Below are 19,754 nucleotides of genomic sequence, written 5' to 3' on the forward strand. Positions count from 1 at the left end.
AAACGAAGCGGCACAGCGATCACCTGACCACTTCTGCAGCTTCGCTTTAGCGATCGGTGGGGGTCTCCGTGCTCAGACCTTTTCTGATAACTTCTGACATGTCACTATTTCAAAAGTAGGAAGTTTAGTTACACTTTAAATATGAAGCTGCCGTCTGTGTAATTTCTTCTAATATCCATCAGGGTGGAGCAGGAGATCATGGCCAAAGTTATCAGTGAAATGCACTCAAGAAGGCAGGATGTCATCCCTGACGTCACGGGGTCCAGCAACGACAATAGTGAATCAGGGTCTTCTGATATAGGTAGGTTGATTGTTGCGTGGTTCAATTCATCATATTTACAGTGCGTCTTACATTTACTACTCACAGGGCAGTTTTGATTGGTCAGCACAGCAAATACAAAGTAGATCAATATAGTAGACAACAGACCGGACATGACAAATTCTCAGATATTAGTCTGTCTGATGTCATTGATAATGTGGTGATCATTAGCCTGAACTGCTGGGCGCTAATGTTAAAAGATGACTGTTATCTCACCAATTGCTTCACATTCAAGTAGAGTAGTGTCCTGATACACAGACACTAATGGGGCCGCTTTTCTCTGGCAGTAGAGGCAGCTGGAGGAGAAGGTTTGCAGTTGTTTGTTGATGCCGGTGTCGCTGTAGAATCCAGCCTGATTCGCCGGTATGTCAATGAAGCCCTGGCAGAGACAATTGCAATAATGCTGGGTGAAAGGGAGACCCGACGTGTGCCAGCTTCTCCACCAAAGCCGACCGTGGTTCAGGTAGATTAAATGTGGCTATAAAGAACACACAATGTATAAAGAACACACAATGGGGGAGATTTATCAAAACTGGTGCAAAGGAAAATTGGAGCAGTTGTCAATAGAAACCAATCAGCTTCCAGCTCTCATTTTTCAGAGGCCTTTTTTTTTAATGAAAGCTGCAACCTGATTGGTTCATATGGGCTACTTGCTCCAGTTTTCCTTTGCATCAGTTTTGATAAATCTCCCCTTGTTTTTCACAAAATCTCTCACTTTTTTTTGTGCACCCAATAAGTTGTTCAATTTTCATTGATAGCTGTATTTAATGATTCCTGTCCAGTGACTATGCTATGAACTGGGCTATGAGGCTCATTTTTTAATACTCTTCGAGCTCTGCTCTCCGACATATGGGGTTTAGAAACCCAAACATGCAGAGAGAAGAATGTATATAATAATGTGACGCAATGGTTTTTATTTCCTTCAGCCGGCACCTGCTGAGATGACTCCAGTTCCCACTCCCCAGTGCACACCACCATCTTCTCCTCTCCCACCCCCAAGGGAAACATCAATAGTGAAAACACCTGAACTCTCTCCACAAACTTCATTAGATGAACCTGAACTTCAACAAGTTGAAACTGAAAATGCAGGTTAGTTTTACATTTTCGGCTGGGGCTAGACCTAGAAGTTTTTGTTTTGTAGATAAATCGCTGTCCATAGAAATGCATTCGGCTAGGGCTATTTATCTCACTACAAAAATAGCTTGAAAATCTCTTCCATATCGTTCAGGACAAGTTTGTAGCTCTGAAATCCCAGCATATGGCAATAAAAATAAAATCTCTGCATTCCTATGGACTGCAATTTATCATAGCGATATCACATATTTTTTTTTTAAATTTTATTTCTTTAATTTTTTTTTTCGTAGTGAGATAATAATCTCTAGCCTAATTCATTCGTATGAACAGCGATTTATCGCTCACTACAAAACCAAAGTATAGGTGTAGACGCAGCCAAAAAACTTGTTCATATAACCACTGTGATGAGGGGACTGGACTGCTACTTATTATTAATGACCTTTTATAGATCATGGCTGTGTTTACCCGTCACGGTCAATTTTCCGTTTTTGCCTCCTTTTTGGCAAAATGACTGCAAACATGTGTAATTCTGCAAAAATCACGGCAAAAAAACTGAAATGACTGTATACCATCCCTTGGTTCATCTTGATGGACATATGTCTCTTTTCAACCGTACTAACTATGTCTATACAGCCTGTGGCGTTTTTTCTTTTTCTCTCAAGTTGGTAAACAGTCTATTCTGCCATGTCTTGGTTATCTGTTTCTGAGGTGAATGGGTGATCTTCAGTAGGGTCACCATGATGGCATTCCCTGTGGACGTCACCCAATTTTTCCACATGGGCCAGATTTGCCTGGAGTCTTGGAAAACTAGTGATGACTATGGTGGATGATGTGAGGGTGGCTATATTGGCTGTCATCCAGCTCTTACCCGGAACCGATATAGTGAAATAGCTGAAATTAGACATCTTGATAGAAGAGGACGACTGTGTTTTTTTTTTTTTTTTCGTTTTTTTTTTGAGTTTGGAGTCTCTTAGCGGTAGTGCATTGCGCAGAAAAACGGCAGCCAGTTTTTTGCCCACTTTACTTGTACAGGTAAAGCACAAGATTTCACACGTACAAGCCAAGCAGGCAAAAACCGCATTGCAAAAACACGGCAATGCATGGTAAAACCATGCAGTACTAAGCCACGTGGCACACCAGCGCTACTTGTTTGGGCATTCTTACCTCCTACTATATATCTCCTACCTGCATATTTGTAAATGTGTTACTGATGTTCGTGTCCTATTTGTAGATTTTGTGAATGAACGGTTTCTTGATACAGGTCTAAATGAATGTAATAAAGAAAATGTCAATTGAGTTTTAATAATCCTTTTTTTAGGACAAATGATTCCCTTAAACCAGGTAGTGACACCCACAATTACACCAGTCGCTTCTCCTACCAGAGTGACTATTCCCACACCTCTTATATCAGAAGATAGCGAAGAACCAACTTCCATAAAGAGTCCTCTTCCCAATCCCTGGAGCAATACGGAACTGCCATTGGAAGAAGAAAACCCTCACTCTCTTAAAGAGGCCGTTCAGTACAAAGATGCTGTGTAAGTAGGACATTATAATGTACACGCTGGACCGTGGCCTCACCAGACAGACTCAAACAAAATGTAGTGACCAAATCACAACTTTATTATACAGGCTTGTAAACTTGAAGGTATATATTTTATTAGTTATACATTATTTTCACTTCAACATAATCTACATTGCAGTACATGTGAATCACGATCTCCAGGGGAACACACCGTCTCATTTCTCCATCTCATACACGCACACACACTTTAGGGCTCTGTTACATAGGAACGCAATTACAGGTAAAGGATACAATCTGCATGAAAATGTTGGATTCTAACCCATTTCTTATACATTGCAAGGAAAGAGCGCTATCCATTGAGCCACCCTGCACCCATCCTACGATAACCTCTGTATAAATAGGTTTCTGTCATAGGAGATATCAAAATGTTTAAGAGATTGGACCCTTTGTATGGTACTGCTGTGGTGTATGGATATACCAGAAATATAAAACGATCATTATTTACAAAAAACCTACGAGATTACGGGTATATCTATACACCGCAGCAGTGCCATATGAAGTGCCCAGACTCTTAAACATGTCGATATGTTACAGCAACAAGATTCTCCTCTGTGACTGTGGAGAGTGTCAGATCGTTCAGGGCAATGGTAATGCCTATTTGTCAATTTATTAATACATTTCCAGGAGGAATAACAGGGGAAATGCACAACGCAGAGTTCTAAGAAAAGGTGCTCCAACTTTATATCATGGGGACTATAAGTGTTCACTAAAACAGACCTGTCAGGAGAGTTAACACAGCCTCTTTATATCTTGTATCTCTAGCACTAGGACCACAAGATGAGTGCTCATCTTTAGTTACTTGCTGTTATTTACTGTTCTATACATATTATTCCTGGAAGCGCTCCTCTATATGTTCTTATGTTGCAGTCGATCACCGGTAAGGCTGTATGCAGTGTAGCACAGTCATATATAATACAGCTGTCTGCCAGTTTCTGTTGCTAAAATTGCTTAGTGAACATCAGTTATGCGAGGACACGGTCACATACACCTCTTTATTCATGTTTTTGCATGCATCTTTTTCATTACATCTTCATCCATGTTTTTATTTAGTGTAATGAGCGTGGCGGAAGAAGAAGAACCAAAGAGCTTCATCTCTGCTGGGGCTCGGGAACCACAGAACCCAATTGTTCTTTCTCCTAAACCAGAAATGTTGTCTCCTGCTTATTCTTCATCAAGTTCTTCAACTTCTACCGAAGAGAGCAGCGTGACCGTCACCGAGTCAGACACCACGGACAAACCGCTCTCCGAAGGAGAGGTCCTGTATAGTTATGGACAGATAATTGTCCCAAGAGGTAAATGCTTTAAGAAACGAAATGGTTAGAAAGCGCCGTGGTTATTCAATATATTTTCATATCTACGTGTGATACAAGCAATATGTCTCTAGAACTGAAAAAGAAGAGCTTTAGTTTTAGTGTTCAAGAAAATGGGAACAGGACATACTTTTTAAACGGTTTGTTAACGTCTGGCCCTTTTACGTTTCTGCGGAGTTTAAAACCGTACCACATACTACCAGCACATGGCTGTTACGTGTACCCTAAAATATTATAGCAATATGGAATGAACACTTCCACACTGGCTCACTTCTATATAGCTACATCTGGATGTAGTCAAATAGGACCATTTAGTTTGTCTTTAATAAGGGGTAGTAGAACTTCGGACCTTCCACTCACATTGTCAAAGAGAATGTGTGATGGACGTACAGGCTGCAAACGTGTATCTCCGTGAATCGGGAGCTCCTGCACCCACAAAGAATGACTGTGAATGCACCATTGCAAAGGTGCTGTTCTCTTGGCCGCAGCGCTTGCAGAATGCAGTGGGAAATACAGCACCGTTCCAGTAGCTTCCTAGTCACGGAGATACAAGCTGCATGATTATTGCAGCTTGTACATTCGTGGCAGATTCATTTTTAACCATGTCTGAAAATCATAGAAAACTATTTGGACTGTAAGAAATTGGAACTGAGCTTCACGTATTTTATTAATCATTTTGTGTATTGGTATATTGTTTGTGTGACTGCAGTTTCCTGGATGTTTTATGGTTTTAAATATTTGCTGTCTTTTCGTTTTAAAGTATTCGCTTGATCTATTAAATTGTGTGTTTTTATTCTTCCAGTATTGGCAGCAGGTGGATTGGTCTATCCAAACTTGACGGAAAGTCTGTCCAGCACTCTTAAGGACACTAATGATATGGTAATAAGTCGTATGTTTAACCTTTAGGCTGGGTTCACACGACCTATTTTCAGACGTAAACAAGGCGTATTATGCCTCGTTTTACGTCTGAAAATAGGGCTACAATACGTCGGCAAACATCTGTCCATTCATTTGAATGGGTTTGCCGACGTACTGTGCAGATGGCCTGTTATTTACGCGTCGTCGTTTGACAGCTGTCAAACGACGACGCGTAAAAATACAGCCTCGTCAAAAGAAGTGCAGGACACTTATATACATTATATGCAGGACACTTATATACATTATATGCAGGACACTTATATACATTATATGCAGGACACTTATATACATTATATGCGGGACACTTATATACATTATATGCAGGACACTTATATACATTATATGCAGGACACTTATATACATTATATGCAGGACACTTATATACATTATATGCAGGACACTTATATACATTATATGCAGGACACTTATATACATTATATGCAGGACACTTATATACATTATATGCGGGACACTTATATACATTATATGCGGGACACTTATATACATTATATGCAGGACACTTATATACATTATATGCAGGACACTTATATACATTATATGCGGGACACTTATATACATTATATGCAGGACACTTATATACATTATATGCAGGACACTTATATACATTATATGCAGGACACTTATATACATTATATGCGGGACACTTATATACATTATATGCAGGACACTTATATACATTATATGCGGGACACTTATATACATTATATGCGGGACACTTATATACATTATATGCAGGACACTTATATACATTATATGCGGGACACTTATATACATTATATGCGGGACACTTATATACATTATATGCGGGACACTTTCTAAAATCTTCTTCTCAATATCTTTTGATATTCTGCCACAGGCAACAACTGAAATGTGAATTTCACAGTGCTGTAGTCTTTTGGGGAATTATTAAGAGTTTTTGTATTAAAACTGGCACATGAAACACCAGAGTTGAAGTAACAGAGGCCTCTTAAATAAATCCGGTGCATGTCTGGCTGTCTGCGCCAGTCTCAACTCTACTCCTGTTAAAAGCTGGCATAGATTTGTGTCATAATTTACACCAGTTTCTAGTGCAAATTAGTTGACCTGCCCCCCTTTAAGTCACGCCTACTTTTTTTTTTTTTTTGTTCCCAAATGTGCCGGAGGCAATGTAAAAGTTAAAAACAGTCGCTAATTTTTGTGCAATACAGAACTTGCTACTTTTTTCTCGCCAGAATATTGGCGTTTAGTCAGGAGATATCTGTTAATCAGCAGAGAGCGGGCAGAGCCAGCGGCAGCTCTTGAATATGCCGGACTCCGATCTGGCCACGCTGCATGTAAAGTTCTCAGAAACTGCTTCACTTAATAAGTGGCAGACCGCTGAAATCAGCCTGCCTGTCACTACATTATGCTGCCGCCAGTGAGGGCAGCATAATGTGAATGACAGGTTCTCTTTAAATATTTTATACCAAATGAGCCCTGATAGAAGCACTGGACAGCCCCTGTAATAGTAGCACTTGTCCTGCTCGTCGTCTTCCCTAGCGTGCGTCTAGTAAGTACAGACGGGGAAAAAAATGTATTTGTAAAATACGTTTCCCAAGTTAGGGGAAGATTTATCTGAACTAGTAAAAGGGGATCATGGAACAGTTGCCCTTAGCAATCTACTACATGGCACCATTCATTTTTCTAATAGGCCTCTGAAAAATGAGAGCTGAAGTCTGATTAGTTGATCGGCACTAGTTTTAAATTCAGAAATATTTTTCCTTTTTTTTTAATTTTTTTTTATATTTTTTTTTTTTTGTCCATATAGTGAAAATTTATCTAAACTGGACTTTGTAGAAATTCTTCAAATAAACAAATATGTCTCCTGTATTAAAGGGGTTCACCCATTAGGGACATTTATGACATATCCACAGGACATCTCGGAAATGTCAGATAGATGTGGGTCCCACCTCTGGGACCCGAACCCATCTCTAAACCCTGTTCTAGCTTTTTGTGCTCACGCTGCCTCCACGGCCACTTCCTGATTACATGGTCCGGAGTGAAGGAAACAGAGTAGCTCTCATGCTATGCTGCTTCTGTAAATGCCATTCACTACTATGGGAGTTACAGAAACAGCGTAGCTCAGCGAGTTACGCGGTTTGTTTAACTCCCGACCGTGTCCTGACCATGCAATCAAGAAGTGGCCGGGAGGCAGCGTTAGCACAAAAAGCTAGAACAAGGTTTAGGGGGCCCCGTTCTAGAGATGGGTGCGGGTCCCTATCTGACATGGATATGTCATAAATATCCCTCATTGGAAAACCCCTTTTAAATGGATTGCAACTTAAAAACTGTAAACTGGAAACAGTCTATGGGTGAGATCAGTGCATGTGCAGCGTATACCCTCAAATCTGCAGTGTACGTTACATGTGAACGGGCCTTGAATACTTAGTTTACATGTATTTTACTGCTGATTTTCGGTAGGGAACATGTACCGAGAATCTGCAATGTATGAATTGAATACGTTTCTGAGTTTTGCCCCTATCTATTCAGCAGCTTTGGAGCATATACATACACTGATCATACCTGGCACAGAACTTATGCCTATTTGATAACGTTCTATAGTATTAGAGACATTTATCATGGTGAAATAACTTGAGCAGTCTGTCAGATATTACTCAATTCAGTAACTTTTACATAGTGTCGAAACCTGTCCAATTATTGACAGATGAGCCCGCTTGTTCTTTGTAGTCAACTACAACCGTTCTTATTTCATGTTAAATGTTCAATAAAAAATATATATATATATATAATACCAGTAACCGTGGGATTCTTCCCCCAGGAATTCGATCCTCCCAGTGAAGGACAGGTAATCGACAGACCTCTGCGAGGAGCACATCATGACCCCATGCAGTCGCTTTTGGCCAAATTGAATCAGGATTCTGTTGCAGGGCAAGAAGTTTTCTACCATCCTGAGGTAACTTACTCTGCTACTCTATATGGCAGCAAGGTAATAAGGTTATGTATGTTGATGGGTGCAGGAATTTGAGTGTTTGTGTGTGGTTTCCTTCAGGTTTTACCTTTTTACACCTTCTTTATTAGTATTTATATGGCATCTTGCTCTATCGGCATATAAGGTCTCGTTGCATCTTTTTAGGAGACATTTGCAGATTGCTTTTTTTTTTTTGTCTTTCCAGAAGTGTTAATTTTCTTGGCTATTTATTGTCTTTGCTTTAGAGCTCTGGGGATGAGAACAGCATGGGGGAAATCAGTGAAGGTCAGAGGCCATGTCTGACACTCGCAGCCGAGCAAATCCTGGTGGAACGTTCTGCTTTTATAGACCAATCCCGCACTACAGGTCAAACTGCTGGACATCTCAAGATACATATGTCATCCCATGTACCACAAATAAATATACCAGGTAATCTTTACTTTTGTTTGATCTAAATAGAGCCAAAATATTCCACAGCGCTGCACAGAGATGCTCTATTTACATCAGTCCAATTCACCAATGGGGCTCACAATCTAATTGATTTATCTTATGCTCATACTAGGACCAAATTAATTCAAAGCCATTTAACCTATCAGCATATTTTTGGAGCATGTGAGGAAACCAGAATACCCACCCTTAGGGACAAAATACACTAATATGGGAAGGACCGTAGATGTATAACATCTTTATGGAGTTTGTATCTCACAAAGACTTATGACTTGAGTTTACATTATACACTCGAATGGGAGCTCTACCTTTGGGGCTAATTTAAAGTATATACTGGGGTAGCGCTTAAATAACAAATCCCTAATATATTGAAATTATCCAAATCTTGATCATAAAACAAGGAAGCCTCCGAGATTTAAATTCCACTGTAAAGTAGGCTCCGTGTACTGCTGCAGAATGGAGACCAAATTCTCTATACACAGTCAGATGTTGCCTGTACTGTCTGAGAGGCATATGCACATGCTCAGGACAACTGCTGTGCTGCCACAGCAGAGGTTAGGGGGCCTGATCTTTCCATTTTTGTATGGTAAAAGATGGTTTACAACAATTAAACTTATACATGCTTGGAAAAAATGACATGAGCAATGGGCAGCACGGTGGTTCAGTGGTTAGCACAGTGTTTGCGTGGTTTTGTCCAGGTAGTCCGGTTTCCTTCCACACCCCTAAAACAATTGGCAATTTAGAATGTAAGCCCCAATGAGGACAGTAATGTAAGACCCACCTCTGTACAGCGCTGTGGAATATGTTGGCGCCATATAAGTAACAGAAATAAACAATAATACGTGAATATATTTTTGTTGCCACAGCTCTTTTTTTAAAGAAGCCGTTTTAGCAAAATAAGGGCTTTTCAAAGTCGAAGTTGTCCCCATTGACGTTAGAACGATAGCATGTACTCAAAATGAATTGTTTTTTTTTAGTTTTTTTCCAATGCTTGAACATGGATTTCTTTTAAATCTCATTCACTACAATGTACAATATAGTACCAGCATATCATTGGTAATTAGTATTTAAAGGGGTTGTCTCACGCAGACAACCCCTTTTTTGTGACTAAGCCAGCCTAGCGATCAGCTGATTGTGACTGGTCCGGCTTCTAAAACCCCTAGCGATCAGCTGTTATCGCCAGGATAAATTGCGGCCAACCATACATGGTGGCCATTCAAGAATGACCGTCCATGTAATACATAGCCGGGCCAGCTCCGCCAAAACCGCTGATCCTTAGCAGCTCTCCACTCTAGCTCATAGAGAGGGTCCCGAGCTAGGACTACCCCCCCTATGAAATTCATAGGAAATATGGAAAGTGGTTGTCTTAGTGACATAAATATACAAGAGCAGATTTAAAGGGATTAAAACGATAGCCTTTTTGCAGTGACTTGTTAAAGTGTAGGTCCATATTGTAATAACATTTTACATTACCATATAGAATTATGCAAATGTTAAAAAACCTTAGTAAAAGTAATTACTAAGTTATAGACTCCAGTTATAGACTGTTCAGAATTTTCTTCGCTTTAGCGACTTTTAGGGAAAGCTGGGTGACCAACAATATGGCTGCCAGTGCAGTTCGCACAGGAGTTGTCACCCAGCTATTACAAACCTCTAAATGCCAGGATGTCCAGTGATGCACCACCTCCTCTTTATCACTATAGAACCAGGCAGAATTGCTGCTCAGGATTCTTAGAAAGTTTCTTGACAACCCCTTCAGACACTGAAATTGGTACCATATTGGTTGTCGTTATACAACGTTCCCGTTACGAGATTAATAACTGGACAGAACAGGACGACTGAAGGATTTTTCTTTTTATTGAACTGCATTTTAAACATTTATTCGTACACTAAAAGAAAATATGTTCCCTCCACAGGAGTAAGTCAGAGAGACGCCAATAATATTAGTTCTGGGCCACTGAGTCTCGGTGATCTGGAGTCTCAGCGCTTGCCTGCTTATTATCCACATGCCGACGATTTTCACCAAATTCCAGCTGCGGCCAGAATCACCTCACAGGTGAAGACATGAATGCTTTGTTCTGTACTGACTTTTTTTTTCTTCTCCCACATGTGTTTTATATTTTGGTCTATTTCTACTTCTGGAACAAACAAGTGACTTTCAGTACCTAATATTTTATAGCCTCAGCCAGAAAAGAAACCCTAAATATTGTACTTAAAGAATCTGAAAACAAATGTCTGGTTCTGTAATGATAAATGGTGTATTTGTTAGAAGAAACATTTTTAATATTTCCTATTAGATTTAAATTTTTTTACTTATATTACACGAAACCGACAACATAAGATGTGCATATACATAACACTCATACATCTGAAGCAGAGGTACAGCATGTCAGAGGGTGGTATTGCTGGGGAGCCATGGGCTGGCACCCCAATTATCCATTAGAATTCAGGTTCCTGTCTTGTCTCTTTGGCTCACAGTTTGGAGATTTTAGATATCTTTGAGCTGTTACGTTTTGTGATCCTTTTTGTTTTTAATAAAATGTCAAAGATCGCTAAAACTGGAGCTTCTCGAAGTGTAACGCAGTCTTTGAACTTGTTTTGTATTTTGATCCAAAATTCTTTGCTTATTAATGTCATACTATAGCTTTACAGGGGTCAGAGCACTATTTTTCTGAAACAGAGCTCCAAACTCCATACAGGTTTAATCCAGTGATAACAAATTATCGCCTAGTCAATGGATAGGTGATAACTACTAGATCAGTGGGGGTCCAACCACTTAGATTCCCACCGACCACCAGAATGGTGGTCTGGCATCTCCAGTTCCCTTTTCGCCCCCAGTCGCAAGACTGCTGCAGGGAGAGTTGGTCGGCATCCGCCCTGCCGCACCATAGATCGCTGCACAGACCGCTCCTGGACCTCCCTAGATCACTGCACAGACCGCTCCTGGACCTCCCTAGATCACTGCACAGACCGCTCCTCGACCTCCCTAGATCGCTGCACAGACCGCTCCTGGACCTCCATAGATCACTTCACAGACCGCTCCTCGACCTCCCTAGATCGCTGCACAGACCGCTCCTGGACCTCCATAGATCACTTCACAGACCGCTCCTGAACCTCCCTAGATCGCTGCACAGACCGCTCCTGGACCTCCCTAGATCACTGCACAGACCGCTCCTCGACCTCCCTAGATCGCTGCACAGACCGCTCCTGGACCTCCATAGATCACTTCACAGACCGCTCCTGAACCTCCCTAGATCGCTGCACAGACCGCTCCTGGACCTCCCTAGATCGCTGCACAGACCGCTTCTGGACCTCCATAGATCACTGCACAGACCGCTCCTGGACCTCCATAGATCACTGCACAGACCGCTCCTGGACCCCCAAGATCACGGCACAAACCGTTCCTGAACCTCCATATATATCACTGCACAGACCGCTCCCAGTCATAAGTCAGTTTTGGCATTGATGTTAGTCCGCACACACTGAATGGAAACCTTAGTAATTAGCAGCTCCATGTGACTTTCTAAGTTATATTTAGACAGTAACAAACGCCAAAGGTGTAAATGTCCCGCATCTCCTAACATTACACTGCAGCACTGGGCCATCAGCAACCGACGTTACAGGAATTACCCACTTAAGCCATAAGCTGCTTCTACACCACGGCATCTTTAACCTGCACCTGACAATTTTGCCTTTCTAGTACTTTGACTCACTAGTCCACCAGTCCCACTACATATTCCTACATTGAGTTTAATATCTTGACGGTATTCTGAGATTCAAGTGTCGGTTCTCTAGCATTAGAAAAAAGGGCAAAATTACATTCGAAAAAGATTGTCAAAATGCGCGCCATATTCATTAAATCACCCCTCCAGATATATGAAAGAAAACCATTATCATGCAATGTAACAGTTTTTCTAAATGAATGTTTTAGGGAATATTGCTCAATACAACACATACCAGTCTACAGTGCAGGAGCCAGTGCTGTAAGATCCGACAGCCCTGACTCCCGTCCTGCAGACAGTAGCCCAGGAGGCAGGAGCAGAGTCTCTTACTATCAGGTTAGTTCCAGTCCGTGGTGCGGTTTAACAGCAATATACCCCAATACAATCATTTAGAAAAACTATTCAATTAAACTCCTGCACTATGAACTTTTTTTTCTTTAAAGTTTGTACCTACAGTTGTAAAAGTGTTAAAAAAAAGTTTTTCTTCTTCTCCAGCCATGATTAAGGCCTCATGCACCGGTAGTGCGGGCCACAAAACCATGGCTCTTTTCAGTCTATTTGTCCGCTAAAAGCCTTTTGTTGTGTATCCGGGATTTACAGATCTGCAACAATTGATTTCACAAGTTTGTGAAGCCGCAAATCTGGACTCGGCAGCAGCACGAATCTGTGAAAACCACAGTAGTGTGCACGGGACCATAGAAATGAATGAGTCTGCAAAAATGCAGATAAATTGTGGACATAAAAGTACAGTCGTGTGCACGAGGCCGAACGGTTAAGATATCCGCTATTATTAAGGGCTGCACTACTCCAGAAACATGTTATGGTGCAGTCCGTGTTTGGCGGCCGTATATAACGGTCATGGATGTGTGCATGAGGCCTTAGCATGAGCGCACTCTTTTGGATGTCTGTTGCCTTTAATATTTTGCACTTTCCTTTTCAATTTTTAAAAAATAAAAAAAACAAGCACATCTAGTTATGTTATATCTGCTTGGCGGATTCCAAAATGACACTCTCATATCCATCGGGTCTATAGGGGTCTATGGAACTGTCCAACATATGCAGCCAGGGGTGTTTCCCGGCACATACAATAAACGTGCACACCGAATATGGTGGAAACTTAGCCTAACTACGGCAGCAATTTTAGCATGAATGTGACCGATAACTTACCCAAACTATTTAAAAAGAGACTTCGTCAAAAACTGTTAATGCCTGAATTAGGTCATCCGTTATATAGTGCGCAAGCATTAAAAAAAAACGATCTCCGCAAGTAGCCATTCATAGGTCCGTGTGCGCTATGGCCTCAGATTTTACTTGACCTCCTCTCTATGAAATATTACAGGATATGATTCACGGGTTATTGCAAGATGATAGGACTTACCCTGCTTACTACATAAGGACCCCAGATGGTTTATCTAAAAGCAAACGTGAGAACTAGGCTCGAAGTGACAGCAGGGCTTTCGTTACACTTACATCACCGCAAGAAAGCCTAGGTGTTTATAAGGAGACATATTTATGGCTGCTTTTAACTCTTTTGCTGCCAGGGTATTGCTCAATGACTGTTTGTGGAAAGGAAGGTGTTACCAGCTGTCAGTTTACAGGAGGCAGCATTGTGTCTTTTACTTCTTTCTTTTAGTATCTCATTCTCTGTTTCTTTTTAACACATTCTATAATTATAGCAGGGTCCTGGAGAACCTCAAAGGGAGCACCAGGCAGTGCCTACCCGCTTCATACAAGTTGGCGTTAAATCAAGCAATGATCCACAGCAAGGTAAATGTTTGTCTGAGTTTTAACAGCCAGTGGTTTGGCAGAGGATGTTTTTCTATGCACATGCTAAGTATTCTGATGCTGGTGTGAAAGTGCATACTGCTGGGAGGTGTCCGACACCCCTAGTGAAGGAATGTGGTAGGCAATTCAAGTGGTAAATACTACAGAGTGCCACAAGATGGCAGCACTGGTTCCTGCAGTCCTCCACACTGAGGTCATAGATTGTGGTTCGTGGACATTGTTTGTGGTTTTAAAAAAATTCTTGGTTAAAAATTTCATTTTCTGTCTTATTAAATGTGAAGCCACTTATTTTACATAAATACCCTGAAACAGTTTTTCATTCTGTTCTTGATTATTTCCTATGTAAATAAAAACAAACTGCATATTACGGCTTTGTAGTTTAAGGGTTTGACCGCTTTGGACAATCCCTACTAGGTCCTGTGACAATAAGTTGATGATAAATTGTTCCCCTGCCAGGACCGGAGCGATCAGCTATTACATCTGGGGAATCCTGGCAGGAAGTGTTCATTTTCCCTGCAGCACCACCACAGGGAAAATTTAAAGGGATTTTCCTATGAGGGACATTTGACATATCCTCAGGATATGTCATAAATGTCAGATAGATGTGGGTCCCAGAGGTGAGATCCACACCTATCTCTAGAATGGGCCCCCACAATTTGTTCTAGCTTTTTGTGCTCACGCTGACTCCCGGCCACTTCCTGATTACATGGTCGAGTGTTATGGAAACAGCATAACTCGCTGAGCTACGCTGTTTCCGTAACTCCCATAGTAGTGAAAGGCCGTTACGGAAGCAGCATAGCATGAGCGCTACGCTATTTCCGTAACTACTATTCGTTTTTATGGGCGTTACGGAAACAGCATAGCTTAGCGCAATATGTTGTTTCCGTAACTCCTGACCATGTAATCAGGAAGCAGCGGGAGCACAAAAAGGTGGGGCCTGGATCTATCTGACGTTTGACACAGACTGTGGATATGTCCTAAATGTCCCTCATGGGGAAACCCCTTTAAGCATTACACAGTTACCATTCAAATCAATGGATTGTCTGTGCAGGGCAGGACAGGACAGGACAGGTCCTCCAGAACAAGAGACGCTCTTTGTAACCACTCTCTGCTCTGGCTAATAGATGAGGATCCTAAACAGTTGACTCTTCTCTATTAACTCATAGGGTATATATAAATAGTGTGTGTTTATACGGGTTGACTGGTTTAGAAAACCTATGGAAAACATTAACACTGATATGTCTCCTAAACTGCCTGAAGGGAAGAGTTCATGATAAAGCGGTTCTCTTTTGAATGCCGGTGCTCCTCTCCTCACAGGCCCTGCACTAGGCATAACACAAGTTCTACTCAGATTGTTCCTGTAGGCCACATTCAGACGTGGGGGAATTGCCGTGGTTTTCCGATGTGCAATTCATGGAAATTTCCAGTACAATATGTGTTTTCAAAAAAGAAAAAAATCTACGTGGAAATTTGAGCACGCTGCAGAATTTTCAAATTCATGGAAATGCAGCCACGTGTCCGTATTACATTGTTCTTGATTTCCCAAGTGGCTATACAATATTCTTGTATTGTATATTTTATGCAAGTTTTAACACGGTTCTCGATATGCCAGGTGTTAGTTTGTAATAGTTCTTGGTTCCTTAAGTGTCATTGTGACTTTTTTTTTTCCAACTGTTCCGATTGTCAATGTGACATGGTTCTTTCCACTTGTATTGCTGAATGTTTGCATTATTCCTGACTATGTGGTTCTGTGATAGATATTCTTCTGTACGTACCAAGTGTCAGTACAGCGTTGTTCTAAGACTCCCAAAAAATTGGATTCCAAAACCCAACCTGGGCCTATGGTGTCTCAGTAACAGTGACCTTGTTTACAAACACCTTTTTATTAGTGGGGTTGAGCTGGGCCAGCCCTCTCACAATTCACTAACTTGAGGTGACCCATGAGGGCAAGAGATACGGGAGGGATTACTATTCTAAAATTGTAACATCATTTAGGTTTGCGATCAACTATTGAACAACTTTTAGCCTTTCACCTACGATCGCACCCCTGGAGAGACATCCCAATCTCTGGACAGGAAGCCTGAGGATATAAAAAAAGGACACCCCTCTCCACACACCGATTCAGGTTTCCAGTCCTCCGGATGGAATTGTCATGATAGGCAAAAAAAACACTTCTCCCTGGGTTGCAGACCTCCTAGCAGGTTCTTACCTTTTCTCCCTAGGGGTGCTCTGGAAAGTGTAAGTCTCTGGAGGGAGTGACCTTAAAGGAACAGTGTCACCCCAAAAATTTTTTTACTATGTTAACCCCTTAGTGACCACTAATACGCCTTTTTACGTCGGTCACTAATGGGCTTTAGGTTAGGCTGACGCCTTTTCACGTCAGCCTAGTCTAAGTGCTGCACGGGTCTCCCGTGCAGGCAGGAGCCGGGGCTCTGCTGTCTGACAGCTGAGCTCCTGCTCCAACGCCCGTGATCGAAGTTTACTTAGATCGCGGCCGTTTAACCCGTTAAATGCCGCCGTCAATAGCGACCGCGGCATTTAACTTTGTTTACAGAGGGAGTGCGCTCCCTCTGTCACCCATCGGCGGCCCGCGAATGAAATCGCGGGTCTCCGATGGGGTGTCATGGCAGCCGGGGGCTTGATAAAAGCCCCCAGGTCTGCCCTGGACATATGCAGTGTTAGGACGCGCCGGAGGCACGTCCTAACAGATTGCCTGTCAGATTTACACTGACAGGCAATGATGCTCTGGTATACGAAGTATACCAGAGCATTATAGCAGCGATCGGAACATCGCACAGTAAAGTCCCCTAGTGGGACTAATAAAATCAGTTATCAAAGTGAAATAAATATTATTAATAAAAAGTACAGTAAAAAAAATCCATTTTTTTCCATAAAAAGTGGTTTTATTTAGTAAGTGTAAAAAAATAAAAAAAGTACACATATGTGGTATCGCCGCGACCGTAATGACTCCATTAATAAAGTTAATATGTAATTTAAACCGCAAAGTGAACACCGTAAAAAAAAAACGCAAAAAACCATGGCGAAATTGCAATTTTTTTCCATTGCCCCCCAAAAAAGTCATAATAAAAATGAATCTATAAGTCCCATGCACCCCAAAAGAGTACCATTCAAAACTACGTCTTGTCCCACAGAAAACAAGCCCAAAAAATCACTACATTGATGGAAAAATAAAAAAGTTACGGCTCTTGGAAAGCGACGATGCAAAAACAAATAATTTTAGTTCAAAAGTGTTTTTATTGTGCAAAAGTCGTAAAACATAAAAAAACCTCTACATATGTGGTATCGCCGTAATCGTACCGACCCATAGAATAAAGGTAACATGTTATTTACACCGCACAGTGAACGGCGTCAATTTAAAAACGCATAGAACAATGGCGGAATTTCAGGTTTTTTTTATAATCCCCCCCCCAAAAAGGTTAATAAAAGTTAATATAAAAATTATATGTACCCAAAAATGGTGCTATTAAAAAGCACAAATAATCCCGCAAAAAACAAGTCCTCATACAGCTATGTAGACAGAAAAATAAGAACGTTATAGCTCTTTGAATGCGACTATAGAAAAACGAATAAAATAGCTTGGTCATTAGGGCCTAAAATGGGCTGGTCACTAAGGGGTTAAAGATGTTAGTGCTTTATTAAAAACGTTTGGATTAATTTGTGTGTTTGTGTGTTACTTTTTTTTATTTTTACACTTTTTCTTCCCTATGGGGGCTGCCATTTTTTTCCCATTTCTGTATGTGTCGATTAACGACACATACAGACATGGAATACGGCAGCTCCAGTCCCATAGGGACTGCGAACGGGGCCCGTTCCATCCACTATCGTGTACGCCGCTGTGTGGGAACGGCGCATGCGCCGCTCCCACACAATTCAATTTGAAATGCGCGCCGTCCGGCGCTATTTTCCTGTGGACCGGAAGTCGCGGCCGGACAGTAAGATTACTACTTCCGGTCGCGGCTTCCGGACTTATGCACATGGAGCAGCGGCAGCAGACGGAGCGGATGGACCGGAGGGAGCGGCGGCGCCTGGAGCAGGTAAGTTATTTCTATGTATGTTTGTGTTTCAGTGTGTGTTTACTAGTGTATGTAAACCTACTACACTGTGTGTTAGCTCAAAAAATGGCGACACACAGTGTAGGAGGTTAGACCGTTCAAACCCCTCGTTTCTCCCGGCACTAGCCAGGATAAAGGAGGGGGGGGATTCTGAGAGCTCACTAGAGCGAGGGATTTTTACCCAATTTTGCAGCATAAAGCAATGTGGTTGCTTTACTACCACATGCAATGCTGCAATTTTGGGAATGGCTCCATCTAGTGACCAGTGCTGGGAAATATTATAAATTGAATCCAATTTATAATATTTCCTGACTCGTTAAAAAAAAAAAAAAAATAATTAGAACAATGTTTAATCACCTATACACTAACTGTTTAACTAAAAAAAAAAAAAAACATGTTTTGCTGGCAACACATTCCCTTTAAGTCTGGGGATGGTTACTCCTGGAGGTGGTTTTAGGTCCCACGGGGTGAGACCTTCCTCTGGCGCGAGAGCGGTTCCCCTGGGGTCCCACTCCGTTCCCTGGTGGGGCTGGTACGCATGGCGGGTTCCGGCACAAAACTTATGGTCGCGGCGACGCGTCACTTCCGGCAGGGTGACGTGTCCTACACTCCAGGAAGCAGTGGTTCCGGTGACCCAAACGGGGAGGAGGCACTCCAGGCATCCAGAGCAGAGGACCTCCCTAGCCAATCCAAGGCCTATTTAGGCCTGCACGATATGGAGCCTCCGTCTCCAGCATCTCCTCCCATAATGGAAATGCCAGGAGAAGCAGCAGGATGCGCTGACCGCTCGGATGCCACAAGATCCTCCAGTCCGTTACTTGAGGAGAAGGCAGGACTTAGGTTTTGTTTTTTTAGCCTTACCCTCTATCTCTTTGCTAATATTGTCCGCTTATCTTGTACATATGTTTACCCCAGGGAAGGTCCTAGAAAGAAAGTGGATAAGACCCATAATAAAAAACTTGCAGCTTCTTATAATAAAAGACTTTGCCAGAATTGCTTAGATAAAATCATCACTGAAGAATTTACAAATCTGTCTTCAAGCATTAAAGAGATCGTGAGGACAGAAGTTAGAAAATCCCTAAAGAAAAAGAAGGATCTACCGTCCACCTCTTCCAGTTGGGTAGATTTTTCAGATTCCTCTGCTGAAGAGGATTTTCAGCTAGAGGAAGAAGCAGAGCTGAGCTCTTCAGAGAATACCTCGGATGAGGATTGGGGAGGGGGGTATTGATAACCCAAAAGAACCTCGTTCTCTCCAGGACATAATAATTGAAGGCTCAGGGCCTAGAAAACAGAGTACTTTTCCCATTCATAAAAACTTATTAAGTCTCATCAAAAGGGAATGGAAAAATCCAGATGGGAAAGTTGGTATTCCCAAACTTCTTAAAAGGAAATATCCCTTTTGAAGAAGAGGTCTGCAGGGACTGGGATAATACCCCTAGACTTGATGCCCCACTGGCAAAAATATAGAGGATCTAGGCTCCTTATCCGATCCCATGGATCGGAAAGCTGATTACTACCTCAAGAGAATTTGGGAAGCTTCTATAGGGCATTTTAAG

At 41.8% G+C, this 19,754-nt stretch overlaps 1 protein-coding gene across 7 annotated transcripts in view; it reads left to right on the forward strand.

Moving 5' to 3' along the window:
* The window catches only part of KIAA0586 (KIAA0586 ortholog), a 117,154-nt gene that overhangs the window by 46,856 nt on the left and 50,544 nt on the right, over positions 1-19,754 (forward strand). For 4 of the 7 annotated variants that reach the window (XM_075843429.1, XM_075843430.1, XM_075843435.1 and 1 more), the window contains 10 exons: positions 183-301; positions 607-782; positions 1,246-1,408; positions 2,712-2,928; positions 4,026-4,267; positions 5,088-5,164; positions 8,022-8,156; positions 8,417-8,600; positions 10,535-10,674; positions 14,017-14,107. In XM_075843429.1, coding sequence (XP_075699544.1) covers positions 183-301; positions 607-782; positions 1,246-1,408; positions 2,712-2,928; positions 4,026-4,267; positions 5,088-5,164; positions 8,022-8,156; positions 8,417-8,600; positions 10,535-10,674; positions 14,017-14,107 — 1,544 coding nt within the window. The remainder of the gene's footprint in view (positions 1-182; positions 302-606; positions 783-1,245; positions 1,409-2,711; positions 2,929-4,025; positions 4,268-5,087; positions 5,165-8,021; positions 8,157-8,416; positions 8,601-10,534; positions 10,675-14,016; positions 14,108-19,754) is intronic. The other 3 variants (XM_075843431.1, XM_075843433.1, XM_075843432.1) reach the window with 2 other exon arrangements.

The sequence above is a fragment of the Rhinoderma darwinii genome, chromosome 12, assembly GCF_050947455.1.
Source record: "Rhinoderma darwinii isolate aRhiDar2 chromosome 12, aRhiDar2.hap1, whole genome shotgun sequence".
Classification (NCBI taxonomy): Eukaryota; Metazoa; Chordata; class Amphibia; order Anura; family Rhinodermatidae; genus Rhinoderma; species Rhinoderma darwinii.